The 13,237-nt window shown below is 52.9% G+C and overlaps 1 protein-coding gene across 4 annotated transcripts in view; it reads left to right on the top strand.

Annotated features, from left to right (window-relative positions):
* Tmem63b (transmembrane protein 63B) overlaps positions 1–13,138 on the top strand; it is a 26,542-nt gene extending 13,404 nt beyond the window's left edge. For all 4 annotated transcript variants that reach the window (XM_021149947.2, XM_029471107.2, XM_021149948.3 and 1 more), the window contains 14 exons: positions 3,044–3,124; positions 5,524–5,647; positions 6,667–6,800; positions 6,924–7,061; positions 7,197–7,350; positions 8,091–8,197; positions 8,363–8,449; positions 8,583–8,648; positions 9,723–9,885; positions 10,421–10,526; positions 11,477–11,644; positions 11,831–11,946; positions 12,097–12,177; positions 12,328–13,138. In XM_021149947.2, the coding sequence (XP_021005606.1) occupies positions 3,044–3,124; positions 5,524–5,647; positions 6,667–6,800; positions 6,924–7,061; positions 7,197–7,350; positions 8,091–8,197; positions 8,363–8,449; positions 8,583–8,648; positions 9,723–9,885; positions 10,421–10,526; positions 11,477–11,644; positions 11,831–11,946; positions 12,097–12,177; positions 12,328–12,519 (1,717 nt within the window). In that variant the 3' untranslated portion in view covers positions 12,520–13,138. The remainder of the gene's footprint in view (positions 1–3,043; positions 3,125–5,523; positions 5,648–6,666; positions 6,801–6,923; positions 7,062–7,196; positions 7,351–8,090; positions 8,198–8,362; positions 8,450–8,582; positions 8,649–9,722; positions 9,886–10,420; positions 10,527–11,476; positions 11,645–11,830; positions 11,947–12,096; positions 12,178–12,327) is intronic.
* The last annotated feature ends 99 nt before the right edge of the window (positions 13,139–13,237 follow it).

The following is a 13,237-nucleotide window of genomic DNA, read 5'->3' on the forward strand; positions in this document are numbered from 1 at the left end:
ATCTGGATCCCGGACAGGCACCTTGGTGCTGAGCCCATGGGGGAGAGAGTCAAGAGCTGCCAGGTGTGGTGGCTCACACTTTCAGTCCTAACACTTGGGAGTCAAAGGCAGGTGGAGTTCCCGTGAGTTCAAAGCCAGCCTAGTCTATAAGAGAGGTTCAGGGTAGCCAGGGTGACAGAGACCGTGTCTCAAAAAGCAAAAAAAAAAAAATTTAAAAAGTTAGGGGACCTGCTGTCGAGACTTAGAGGGATGGTCTGCACACAGAATTAGAGGCCCTTGATACTTTGATTCGCTTATTGCCAAACTCTCGTCAGTTATCATAGCCGAAGATAAATGAAACTCACCCGTGCTCAAGGGTCATACATAGAGATCAACTGGAGGAGCTAGTCAACAGGCTCAACTGAGATTGGGCCAAGTCAGGCTGTGACGCAGATTAGGAACCAGTCAGTGGCCATGACAAGGGACCAGTCAAATCCATGACCCAGGCTAGGAGTCAGCCAGTGGCCGTGACAGGGGACATTACTGATCTGGACCTCAGCTCAGGGGTCAGGTGGATTCTGGGCTCACTCTTTCTTTTCCTTTTAAAGTTTGACTTATTTTTAATTTTTGTGTATGGGTATTTTGACTCTGTATGCCTGTGTACCATGTGGATGTGGTACCTGTGAAAGCCAGAAGAGGGAGACAGATCCCCTGGCTCTGTGGGTGTTGGGGATCAACTCCAGTCCTCTGGAAGGACCTCTGGAAGGTCTTAAACCCTAGCCATCCCTCCAGCCCCAGGTTTATTCTTGAGAAGTCCAGGTCTGCTGCTATTGGTCCAAATCAGATTTCAGTCATTGTCCTGGAGCAGGTCAGTTTGTCATCCCATCGGCAGTAATGTCTCAGCAGGATCAGAAGCAGTATCTGGTCAGGTCACATTCCAGGGCTGTGTTACAGGGATCTGGAGCTAACCACTGATGGGTGGGTCCTTATGCATGTGACATATATATACTGAGCATCTTCTGTATACAGGCATAGGTATTTTAGAAGCAAGCCCTGCCCTGATACAGCTAACAAAACAGGATGAGAGGCCGGGCGTGGTGGCGCACGCCTTTAATCCCAGCACTTGGGAGGCAGAGGCAGGCGGATTTCTGAGTTCAAGGCCAGCCTGGTCTATAAAGTGAGTTCCAGGATAACCAGGGCTATACAGAGAAACCCTGTCTCGAAAAACCAAAAAAAAAAAAAAAAAAAAAAAAAAACAGGATGAGAGAATGATTTGGAGTTCAAGCTTACATCAGCTTAAGGGCACACTAGGTCGAGATGGGGACGAGTATATGCTCGGGGTGACATTTTGTCCAGCTGGACAGTTATCAGCTTCCACTGACATGTCCTGATGCAGACCTCTAGTGACCTGCCCTGGGCGAGGGCTCAGTATACAGCAGTAAACAAAACCAGAAAATTTCCTTTCATTTGTCCTAGGAGTCAGAGGATGTCAGATTGCGGGGGGTGCTAAGGTGCCATCCTGAGCGAGGGAGGGGACCCTCAGATTTGAACGGAGAACTCAGCACAGCGGAGGGGGTAACCCCTCCTGGTCAACTCTGTGATGTGCTTACTGTGTGCTGTGGGAAGCAAAAAGCCAGACCAGAGTGAAGTGCTCTGGCTGAGTGCTTCAGGGTTCTAACTCTGTTTAGGAGAACTCACGCTCACTCTAAAAGCAGGTGTCGAGAGGATCTGGTCTTCGTTAGACTCTGGGGCTTTGAGTAGGGTGAGAGCATAATGAAGTCAGTCAGTCTTCCAACTGTCCGTGCAGCCAACTTTGCTGAGCACTTACTACGGACGTGCTGGTATCGAGGACTGCTTTGTTTTTTTTTTTTTTGATTTTTCGAGACAGGGTTTCTCTGTATAGCCCTGGCTGTCCTGGAACTCACTTTGTAGACCAGGCTGGCCTCGAACTCAGAAATCCACCTGCCTCTACCTCCCAAGTGCTGGGATTAAAGGCGTGCGCCACCACACCCGGCTTTTTTGTTTTGTTTTGTTTTGTTTTTTTTTGAAAGGACTGCTATAACTGTGAGGATTAGCAGCGGCCCTTGTCCACACTGAGCAAACATCAGCGCTCACTGGGGCTCGTGGTCCAGATTTGGGGACTGCCCCAGAAGACAGCGAGTTAGCTTTAAAGGATTTGTCCTTAGTCCCACGAGGGTGAGAGCTTGCCCACCCCCACCTCCACCCCAAAGAGGAAGCTCAAAGAGCCGTGAAGGATGGAGCTGTGGCCACCCGGAAGTTCACTTTCAGGGACCCTGTGCCAGCTTCAACTTTCCAAACTCTCATGGCATTTGTGACATTTGTGACATTCATCTTGCTTATTGAGGAACTTTATCACACACGTCTTGAATACTTGGTGGCCCTTCATTAAATCTTAATAGGACATCCAAAAGATGGAGGAAACTCAGTCAAGATTAAGGACAGGATCAGCACAGCTGGAAAGGGCATTACTGGGTGGATCAGCAAGCGTTCTGTGAATGCTCTCCGGAGCCACGTGCCAGTGAGGCAGGACAGCAAGCCCTACCAGTCCGTCTTTCTCGGTCGGGATGAAGGTCAGCCCTGGGCCTGGGGTCATGGCCCAGGTTAGAGGTCAGATTCAGGACCAGTTTCTTGTTGGTCTCCGGCCTAGATTGGTTGGAGTAAATCCAAAGTCAAGGCCAAGTGTTGGATCGGGACCAGGTCTTCCGGAAACAGGGCAAAGGAAACAGCCTGTAACTAGAAACAGTTTCTGTGAGCCTCAAGTGTACAGCCCCGGACAAGAATCAGACCACAGCCTTGGCGTCCCCAGTGCCACACAGCAGTATCCTCACACACCCTAGGTCTTCATCGCCTGCTGCCTTCACACGGGCTTCAGGCACACCTCATCCCCACTCAGCATAAGGACTTCAGGGTTCTGTTCTTTCGGAGCACTGTAGGCCGAGACTCGGGTGAGCTGGGAAGGCTGAAGCGCCAGCACCCTGGATGGAAGTTGAGGGTAGGCGCATGGATGGGGCCCTGCAGGGTGTGACAGCTGCCTGTGTTTCAGGGAGGCCTACCCCAACTGCACAGTTCTGGAAGCCCGGCCCTGTTACAACGTGGCTCGACTTATGTTCCTTGACGCTGAGAGGTACTGGGTCGGGCATGGGGAGGGTGCCACCCCGGGTCCTCTGTTCATCATGGAGGGATCTTGGCCTCCTTGCAGAAATGGGGCTCCCCTTTCATATGGTTTTGGGGGCATTTTGACTATGACTAGACCTTCCTTGGGAGTCTCTGTTGCTTCCAAGGCCTGGAGCTTAGTGTATGTTACAAGAGGGAAGGGTCAACAGTCCTGTCCTGGTTAAGGACCTAACTCTCTTCAGCTACAATACAAAACATTTATGGCAGACTATAAGAAGAATTGGCTCTCTAGAAATGGGCAAGGAGACCCTTGGGTGGAACTATGGGCTAAACAAGCACTAACATACGGCCCCTGCTCTTGGGGACCGAGCTAAAGCAAGCCTTGTTCACTCCCCAACCCTTCCCATCTGAGAAAATTTTACACGACCTCAGGCTCGTAGGCAAATAAATGGGAATAAAAGCCGAACATTAATGAGAATAAATCATAAGATTTCTTTTAGCCGGGTGGTGGCGGACACCTTTGGTCCCAGCACTCAGGAGGCAGAGGCAAGCTGATCTCTGAGTCCAAGGCCAGCCTGGGTTACAGATTGAGTTCCAGGGCAGCCAAGGCTACACAGAGGAAACACTGTCTCACCCCCATCCCTCAGAAAAAAAAGAAAGAAAAATTTAAAGCTTCCTGGAGCTGGCGGGCTGGCTGAGTTGGCCTTGCCTTGAGGTCATTCTCTAGCACCCATGTAAAAATGTCGTGTGTCATAGCACAAACTTGTAACCATAATGTTGGTGAAACACAGACGAGAGACACTACCTCAGAGGAGGTGGGCGGCCAGAACGAGGATTAGACTCAGCTTATCCTCTGGCCTCCTCAAGTGTGTGTGTACATGTGCATGCACACACACACACTCATTTTTTTAAACATTCCTTAGTCTTCGTATAATCTTTTTTTAAAAAGATTTATCTATGTATATGAGTATACTGTAGCTATCTTCAGACACACAGAAGAAGGTATCAGATTCCATTACAGATGGTTGTGAGCCACGATGTGGTTGCTGGGATTTGAACTCAGGACCTCTGGAAGAATAAGCAGTCAGTGTTCTTAACCGCTGAGTCATCTTTCCAGCCCCCTTCATATCATCTTAATATTTATTATTTAATGAAAAGACCTGGCTGGGAAAAATGGGTCAGTGACTGCAGCATTTGTCACACAAGAGGAAGGACCTGTGTTGGGCTCCCCACCTCTCCTGTAACACGGCAGTCTCCATGTACACCTAGAACCCTGGTGTGCTGGGGCAGAGGCAGGCAGACCCCGAGACGCGCTTGGCCTGGCCGGATTTATGAACTCCAGATTCACCGAGAGACCTTGTCTCAAAAACTAAGATGCAGTGACACGGTGACCCACTGAGAGGCGGTGGCAAGTGGCTCTGGTTTCCATTGTGAGTTCCAGGACAGTCCAGGCTGTGCAGAAAGACCCTGTTTCAAAAATGAAACAAAACCAAGCAAACAATCTAACTTGTAGAACAATCAAGGAACACATCCCACGTCCACCTTGTTTCCATGTATGCACGCACACGTGCATAGACATTTGCACGCATACGTGAACACGCGCACGCACATAGCACGCAGAAGATGAAAGGCACACTCCTAAAGTGAATGTGCATGTCGTACACAATACTAAAGAGAAACAACAATAGGGAAATACTAACTCTTCTTAACTCTTTGTTTTCCATAATTAAACCATCATTTTCAGCAAGAGCAAAAAGCTTTGTGTGTATGACAAAATCACTGCAAGGCATTAACATGGTCCTGACCCTGAGCCAGCATGTTTCTGTCAACAATCGCTGGCTTGGTGGCAGTGGCAGAGGCCACACAAGCTGTGCAGGTTGCGTGTTCTGAACCAAGGCTGCCATGGAGTTTTTTTGCTGTAATACAGGCAAGCTCAGCCAGAAACACCTGATTCACAATGTGTTTATTTTGAATTAATCCTTGGTGGTTGCACCTTCAGAAACATCTGACCGTGGTCTGATGTTTTTCATAACCCTCACGTTCAGCTATGCAATCCCACATTGTGGCCCCACAGTCTAAGAAGCTTTGGGTTCTCTGTGTTGTGCCCCTCCTCCACCCCCAAGCTTGGTTCCCTTCCCCACTCCCCAGCCAGCCCCAGACTCTATTTTTTTTTAAAGATTTATTTATTATTTATTATATGTAATTACACTGTAGCTGTCTTTAGACACTCCAGAAGAGGGAGTCAGATCTTGTTACGGATGGTTGTGAGCCACCATGTGGTTGCTGGGATTTGAACTCTGGACCTTCAGAAGAGCAGTCGGGTGCTCTTACCTGCTGAGCCATCTCACCAGCCCGCAGCCCCAGACTCTAATCGGTGGGTGACTGACACCCCCCCCCCCCATCCCATAGGAAGAAGGCTGAGCGGGGAAAACTCTACTTTACGAACCTGCAAAGCAAGGAAAATGTACCAGCCATGATCAACCCCAAACCGTGCGGCCACCTCTGCTGCTGTGTGGTTCGAGGCTGCGAGCAGGTACCGTGTGGGCCAGCTGCTGGGTGGCTGGAGTCCCTGGCAAAGCTGGGAGGTCTGGGCAGGCCTCAGTAGACATGGATGCCCCAGGGTAGTCACAACCCCTACCCCAGGACAAACAAGTGTGGTAGACAGTAAGACCCACAGGTAAAGAGTCTCCCAGAGAAAGAAGACAGGGGCCCTACCCCAGCAAGCCTCCAACTGCCTCTAGCGTCCATTAAAACCTCAAATCTTTCTTTAAATAGTTATTTCTGTTTATGTGGGGAGGGTATACCATGGGGCCTGTGTGGAAGTCAGAGAAGAGCTTGTGATAGCCAGTTTACTTCACCATGTGAGTTCTGTAGCTCAAACTCTGGTCATCAGGCTTGGTGGCAAGCTCCTTTTACTCACTGAGCCATCTTGTCAGTCCTTGAAGCCCCTGTCCTCCCTGTTCCGTTTGTCCTGTGTGTGATAACTTTTGAAACCATAGATTAGGCAAGCATGGCAGGGGACAGGGGGGCTGAGGATGTCTTTCAGTGCTGGCTTAGCATGTACAAGGCCATGGGTTTGATCAGCCAGGGAGCATGTCTGTAATCCCAGTACTCAGGAGGCACAGGCAGGAGGGTCAGAAGTTCTGGGTCATACTCTGCTTTATTTTAAAAAGGATTAATTTACTCATTTTATGTGTATGAGTACACTGCAGCTGTCTTCAGACACACCAGAAGAGGGCATCAGATCCCATTACAGATGGTTGTGAGCCACCATGTGGTTGCTGGGAATTGAACTCTGCACCTCTGGAAGAGCAGCCAGTGCTTAACCACTGAGCCATCTCTCGGACCCCCTCCATTTTTAATAAGTTTACTAGCTACCCTGTTCCTTGGCTTCCCCATTGTGCCCACCTTGTGAGGTTAGAACAAGGACAGAGTGACTCATACATAGAAAAAGCTTCGAGGAGTATGGGCTGATCCCGGCTGCTGCTGTGGGTGCCTCTGGCTCTGAGCAGAACCCTACCCCCACCCCCACCCCCGCCCTGCCGCCTGCAGGTGGAGGCCATTGAGTACTACACAAAGCTGGAGCAGAGGCTGAAGGAAGACTACAGGCGGGAGAAGGAGAAAGTGAACGAGAAACCTCTGGGCATGGCCTTCGTCACCTTCCACAATGAGACCATCACAGCCATGTGAGCACCCCGCCCCGCCCCCATCCCGCCCGCCACCCTTGGCCCACTCCCTCTCACAGGGCCCTGTACTCGCCACTGTGGACCCCAGTCGGGACTGAAGTAACAAGTACCTGTTCCCCCCAGCATCCTAAAGGACTTCAACGTGTGCAAATGCCAGGGCTGTACCTGCCGCGGGGAGCCGAGAGCCTCCTCCTGCAGCGAAGCGCTGCATATCTCCAACTGGACCGTGACCTACGCCCCCGACCCTCAGAACATCTACTGGTGAGCCACAGGGGTGAGGCGGGGCTTCTTACAGACTCAGGGTGTGGCTGTTTCCAGGAACGTGGGGAGAGGGTGGATGCTGCAGAGGCCAGTCAGTCCAGAGTCTTCAAAGTGACCCCTCCCCCACTTTCCCAGGGAACACCTCTCCATCCGAGGCTTCATCTGGTGGCTGCGCTGCCTGGTCATCAATGTGGTCCTCTTCATTCTGCTCTTCTTCCTCACCACCCCGGCCATCATCATCACCACCATGGACAAGTTCAACGTCACCAAGCCTGTGGAGTACCTCAATGTGAGGCCCATGCCCGCCCGCCCCTCCAGCTCTCCATGATGTGCCATGAGCATCCCCCTCATCCCTAACATAGCTCTGGGTGCTCCAGGTGCTTCCAGGATGCTTTCTAAGGTCAAGGGCTGCTATCCCAACCCACCATGTCCTGCCCTCAGGAAAGGCCGCCCTTGGGTTTACACGTCCTAGACACACACACACACACACACACACACACACACACACACCAGGAGGGTGCAAAACCTTGGGTAAGCTCCCTTTTCTCACTTCTTTTAAAAATGGAAGGTTTAAACTGGCCCCTTGCCGTTCATGTGTACGTTCGGAGCCTCTGGTCTCCAGGCCTCCGAGATGGCAGTAGGGTGCACCCATGCCACTTGGCCTCCTCTGCCCTCCTGCCGTGCTCAGATCAGATTATACTTCTTTGAAATCTGCACTCAGAAGTAAAGATGCAGACCTCAGTCCAGACCAAATCCCCACTGCCCTCTAGCTGACCAAACCATCCAGTCTCTGCTTCCTCGGTCGACGGATTGGGAAAATGAGCCAGTTTGAGGTTTAGTATGTAGAACATGCACAAGTGCTTGGCACACAGTAGGTGTGCAGCAGACGCTCACCATCAACATCATTCACCCAGAAGTTGTCGTTTCCACCGCCCTAGCTTCAGCCCCCACTCAGCCCTCCAAGTGTTGAGAACTTTTAGACCTGCCCACCCATCCCTCTGTGCTTGACATTTCCTGTCCTCCCCGCAGAACCCCATCATCACCCAGTTCTTCCCTACTCTACTGCTGTGGTGCTTCTCGGCCCTGCTCCCCACCATTGTCTACTACTCCGCCTTCTTCGAAGCACACTGGACGCGGTGAGCTGCCCACATTCCACCCACCGTGTCCCCTCCCTCTGAAGATTCCCTGCCCTGGTCCCTGTCCCCTACCCTAGAGAAGCCTCCAGCACCCAGAGGAGCCTCTGTCCCCGTGTGGGCTGGCCTGCTGTGACCTCTGCCTCTGTTCTGCCACTGCCCTCCTAGCTCCGGGGAGAACAGGACGACCATGCACAAATGCTACACCTTTCTCATCTTCATGGTGCTGCTTCTGCCCTCGCTGGGGCTGAGCAGGTGAGCATCAGGACCAATAGGGAGCCGGGGTGGAAGAGAGCTACCGACCTGCCCCGGGCTTCCCCAGAGGCTCGTGGCAGACCCTCTGCACGGGTGCCCTGCCCCATGCTAGCTCCCATCCTTCTTCCTGCAGCCTAGACCTCTTCTTCCGCTGGCTCTTTGACAAGAAATTCCTGGCTGAAGCAGCTATTCGGTTTGAGTGAGTGAGCAGGAGGACACTTGGGGAAAAAGAAAAATAACAAGGGTGGATGGCACCAAGCTTCCGGCTGTAAGGGGTGGGGTTAACATCACGAGTCTCCTGGGTTATCCAAAAGACAGCCGGGGTGTTGGGTGTGTACGAGGATGAAATGGGCTGGGGTTCTTGATCAGGAGTGTCCCTGAGCGCATGCTGAAGGTAGATTTAAGTCTTCAGAGCTCACATGTGGGGCTTCTGAGAGACTCGGGCCCTTATTCTAGGTCTGCTGTAGGAGTCTTGAATTTCCCCCAAGGAAATGGGGGAGGTGTTTGTAGTGGGGACTTGGTCATTATCTGGGGGTGACTTGGGGACTCCCAGAGCATCCCTGAGGGTCACTAGAACCCTTACCTTTATCTACTGAGGTCTTTGACAGCTCAGATCTGAGGATGTTAATGCAGCAGATGAGGGACTAGTTCAGAGGGAAACATACCATGGCTACAGCAGATGAGGGACTAGCTCGGAGGGAGGCATACCGTGGCTCTTACACGCTCAAGCTCCAGGGGCTTGAGTTGATGGAGTTGTCTATAATCATCTTGGACTTAGGAACTCTCTGGTTCTTGTCAACACACACACACACGTGCACACACACACACCAAAGATACCTGAGGGTCTCTAAAGCTGATTGGGAAGGAGTCTGAGGCTCTCTCTATTGTGGGAAAACCAGAGAGTTGGAAAACTTGCCTAGTTTGTTGGGGCTTACATCCCTGGAGATCTCTGAGAGTGCCATTGAAATTTTCTGTGGAAGTCTCAGCTCTCAGCAATTATTTGCTGCACATGCTGGTGGCCTTTTGTGGCCTTGAACTCGTTTTTCAGGGCATGCCATCTAGGTAGGTCTCTGGGCTGGCTTTGTTATTTTGATATCCTGGGGTTCATACTGTGGAAAGACTAGAGCACGGGTATTGCGGGTGTCTAAGCTGGGCGTGTCCATGTAGAGGAGGTCACAGAGGGTAAGAGCATGGGGTGCTGTCATGCTAGCAGTGGGCAGACAGCCACCAGGTCATCCCAAGGGTGCAGTGCTGGAGCACCTGCTGCCCTTAGGTGTGTGTTCCTGCCCGACAACGGCGCTTTCTTCGTGAACTACGTCATTGCCTCAGCCTTTATCGGTAACGCCATGGACCTGCTGCGCATCCCAGGCCTACTCATGTACATGATCCGGCTCTGCCTGGCGCGCTCCGCCGCTGAAAGACGCAACGTGAAGCGGGTATGGCCGCCTAGGGCAGCGGCAACACGCACAGCGCCCTCTGGTGGCCTAACCAGAAACAGCAGCAGACAGGCTCGGGTGGTGGGCATAAGGATACTGGGACTTAGGGACTTTAGTTCCCATCTGAAGCCTCAGCTTTCCCACATATATAGCGATGGGTGGACATAGGTGATTAAGAGATCCTTGAGTTCTGAGAGCATAGTGTTATGTGCTTGGAGTTGGGAGAGGTGTAGCTCCCTTGATCTAGGGTCCTGCCCTCATTCCACAAGAGGGCGCTGGAGAACCTGTCCCCTAGTTCACTCAACTTTTGCCCCCACCTGCCCATGTCCCATCACTGCCCTGCCCGGCCTCCCTTTCAGCCACAGCCCCCTCCTCCCACCTGCTTTGCTGTCCCCGCACCACCCCCACATTAGGTCCCTCACTCCCGATGGCTCCATCCCCAGCCCTAGAATTCCTGGCCACCTCCTGCCTGCCCTGCATCCCTGCAACCTGTCCCCTCCACCCTGAGCCACCCTCCTGCCCATGTCCCCCCCAGCATCAGGCCTACGAGTTCCAGTTTGGCGCAGCCTACGCTTGGATGATGTGCGTCTTCACGGTGGTCATGACCTACAGTATCACCTGCCCCATCATCGTGCCCTTCGGTAGGCACCGCCGCGCCGGGACCTGGGCCCTGCTCGGGGGAACCCAGGGCCTCACCCGCTCCACTCTAGTAAGGCAGGCCACCCTGATTGGACAGGGCCCCGGCTGGGAGACCGGCCCCTCGGGCCTCCCGCCTGGTTCCTGGCTCAGTCTAGGGCCAGGCCTTGGGGGAAAAGGGGAGAGCAGTTCTATCAAGGTTTGACCCACCTAACATGCCTTGTCTCTGGTCAAGTCACCCACCTCAGCAATATTTCCTGGTATTGAGGCCTTTCTTCGGGTATACATGAACATATCTCCCTCTGAGTTATTAGACACATATACACACAGTCCTGTACCCAACATCCACACTTGTACACAGATTTCAAAATTCAAGAAAACCCCTTGGATTCCAGAGTGGGCTAGGTAGGTCCTTGTACCTCACGGACATGTCCCAATGCAGGCAAGCCATGTAACTTGGGCAGGTCTCTCTTCCTCTTAGAAGGTGTTCAGCTAAGTTTCTCGTCGACCATGATCCCTCAATAGAGCCTCTACCTTCCCCCAATAGCATCCTAACTCCCTACCCACCCTCTGTGGCTGTTGAAGGCTCCAGACACTTAAACTAACTTCCTTGCCCTTGTTTAAAGCCCCCTTGGCTTTGGGATGTAGAACCTGCCCTTTAGTTTACACCCAACTATTTAGGGACAGGGGTAGAAAAAAAACGTAAGGTGGGTTTCAAAGGCGTCTCGATCATCTAAATGAATGGTTTTCTGGTGGTCACCATGGGGGAAGGGGACACGAAGGGGAGGCTGCTGGGGTGAAGGGACTGACATGGGAGAAGCTGCAGCTTTCAGTTCCGGCAGGACAGGGAGCAGGGACCAGTCCTTCAGCCATCTCAAGGCCAGGTACAGCCTGTGGTCCACACGCAAGACCTGTGGGCGCTGGTTCCGAGGTCAGGGCCGTTGGCTTTTCCCAGGGCTCATGTACATGCTGCTGAAGCACCTGGTAGACAGGTACAATCTCTACTACGCCTACTTGCCGGCCAAACTGGACAAGAAGATCCACTCGGGGGCTGTGAACCAGGTGGTGGCGGCACCCATCCTCTGCCTCTTCTGGTTGCTCTTCTTCTCCACCATGCGCACGGGTGAGGGCCACCATCCCGCCTGGGTCCAGTGGCAGGGATAGAAGGGCCTCGTGTTAGAGAATGCCAAGGGTCTCAGTGAGGTTGTGTGGGTGGGATGAAGGAGGCTGAGGTAGTGAGCCCCTTAGAGGAGGAGGCGGGAGCCCTGTGGTGAAGGAGGCGATAACAGCTTTGTCCTCCCTACCCCAGGGTTCCTAGCCCCCACGTCTATGTTCACTTTCGTTGTTCTGGTAATCACCATCGTCATCTGTCTCTGCCACGTCTGCTTTGGACACTTCAAATACCTCAGTGCCCACAACTACAAGGTATGGGGCAGGAGGAAAGTGGTGGAGTACGGCCGAGAGAGGACGTTTTCTGTGGGGGTGACATACAGGTCCAAGGTGGGGCAAGGGTGTTGGGGCACGATCGGGGCTAAAAACAGGAATAATTCCTCCCCTCTCCATGGACCCCTTAAGATTGAACACACAGAGACAGATGCCGTGAGCTCCAGAAGTAATGGACGGCCCCCCACTGCTGGCGCTGTCCCCAAATCTGCGGTGAGTGTCTTACTCCACAGCCTAGGGTCAGGGGGGAGGGCAGCGGGGAGGCTTTGACCTGCAGAGACTCAATCCCAGTAGTCCTCCACAAAAGCCAGCCTGTTCCTGATCTCACGGCTAGTCACCTTACCCCTATTCCTTTCCCTTCAGAAATACATCGCTCAGGTGCTGCAGGACTCAGAGGGGGACGGGGACGGAGATGGAGCTCCTGGGAGCTCAGGCGATGAGCCCCCATCGTCCTCCTCCCAAGACGAGGAGTTGCTGATGCCTCCTGATGGCCTAACGGACACAGACTTCCAGTCATGCGAGGACAGCCTCATAGAGAATGAGATTCACCAGTAAGGGGAGGGAGGGGCCCTGGAGGCCACGCCCTGCCCCTCCCCCCACCCTCACGGACACTAAAAAAAAAAAAACGCTAATAATTTATTAGAACTAAAGCCCCCCTCCTCCGACCCCATCCCCTGCTTTCATTAAGGTATTTAAACCCGGGGATTTCACCACTCTCTCCCACCATGGAGGGAGAGAGGGAGCCCCCCCAACCTCAGTGAGGACAGCCCCGAGCAGGCCCCGGGGCAAAGAGGGGTGTGAAGGGAATACCCCCAGATCAGCCTCACCACCCAGTAGTGTGGCCAGGAAAAGGGTTAATGAGAGCCAAGGTGGGTACCTGGAACCATGGCTGGAGGCCTGGGGAAAGCAAGAAGATCAGGAGTTGTCACCCAGTCTCTTTCCTCCCCTTCACTGCCCCTGGATCTGGGCCTCCAGGGACGTGGAACCTGCAGCCCTCTGGGATGCAGGAGAAGGGAGGGGTGCACAGTGTGGGGGAAGAGTCAGGCCCGAGCCAGGGGTTGACCCCGGGGGGAGGGGGGCATGGCTGACACTGGAAAATGGGGTTTTTGCACTGGGTTTGTTGGTTTTTTGTTTTTGTTTTTGTTTTCATTTAAAATAAAAACAAAAGCTGTGAGTTCGCGTCTGGTTGGCAGTCCCTCCCTGGAACCCCATTCCCTGGCCTCCAGGAGGACCTGTTTGCCACCCCAGCTTCTGCTTTGTCAAGGAGGGGTCA

This window comes from Mus caroli, unplaced genomic scaffold (assembly GCF_978045245.1).
Source record: "Mus caroli unplaced genomic scaffold, Mus_caroli_1 scaffold_18, whole genome shotgun sequence".
NCBI classification, from domain to species: Eukaryota; Metazoa; Chordata; class Mammalia; order Rodentia; family Muridae; genus Mus; species Mus caroli.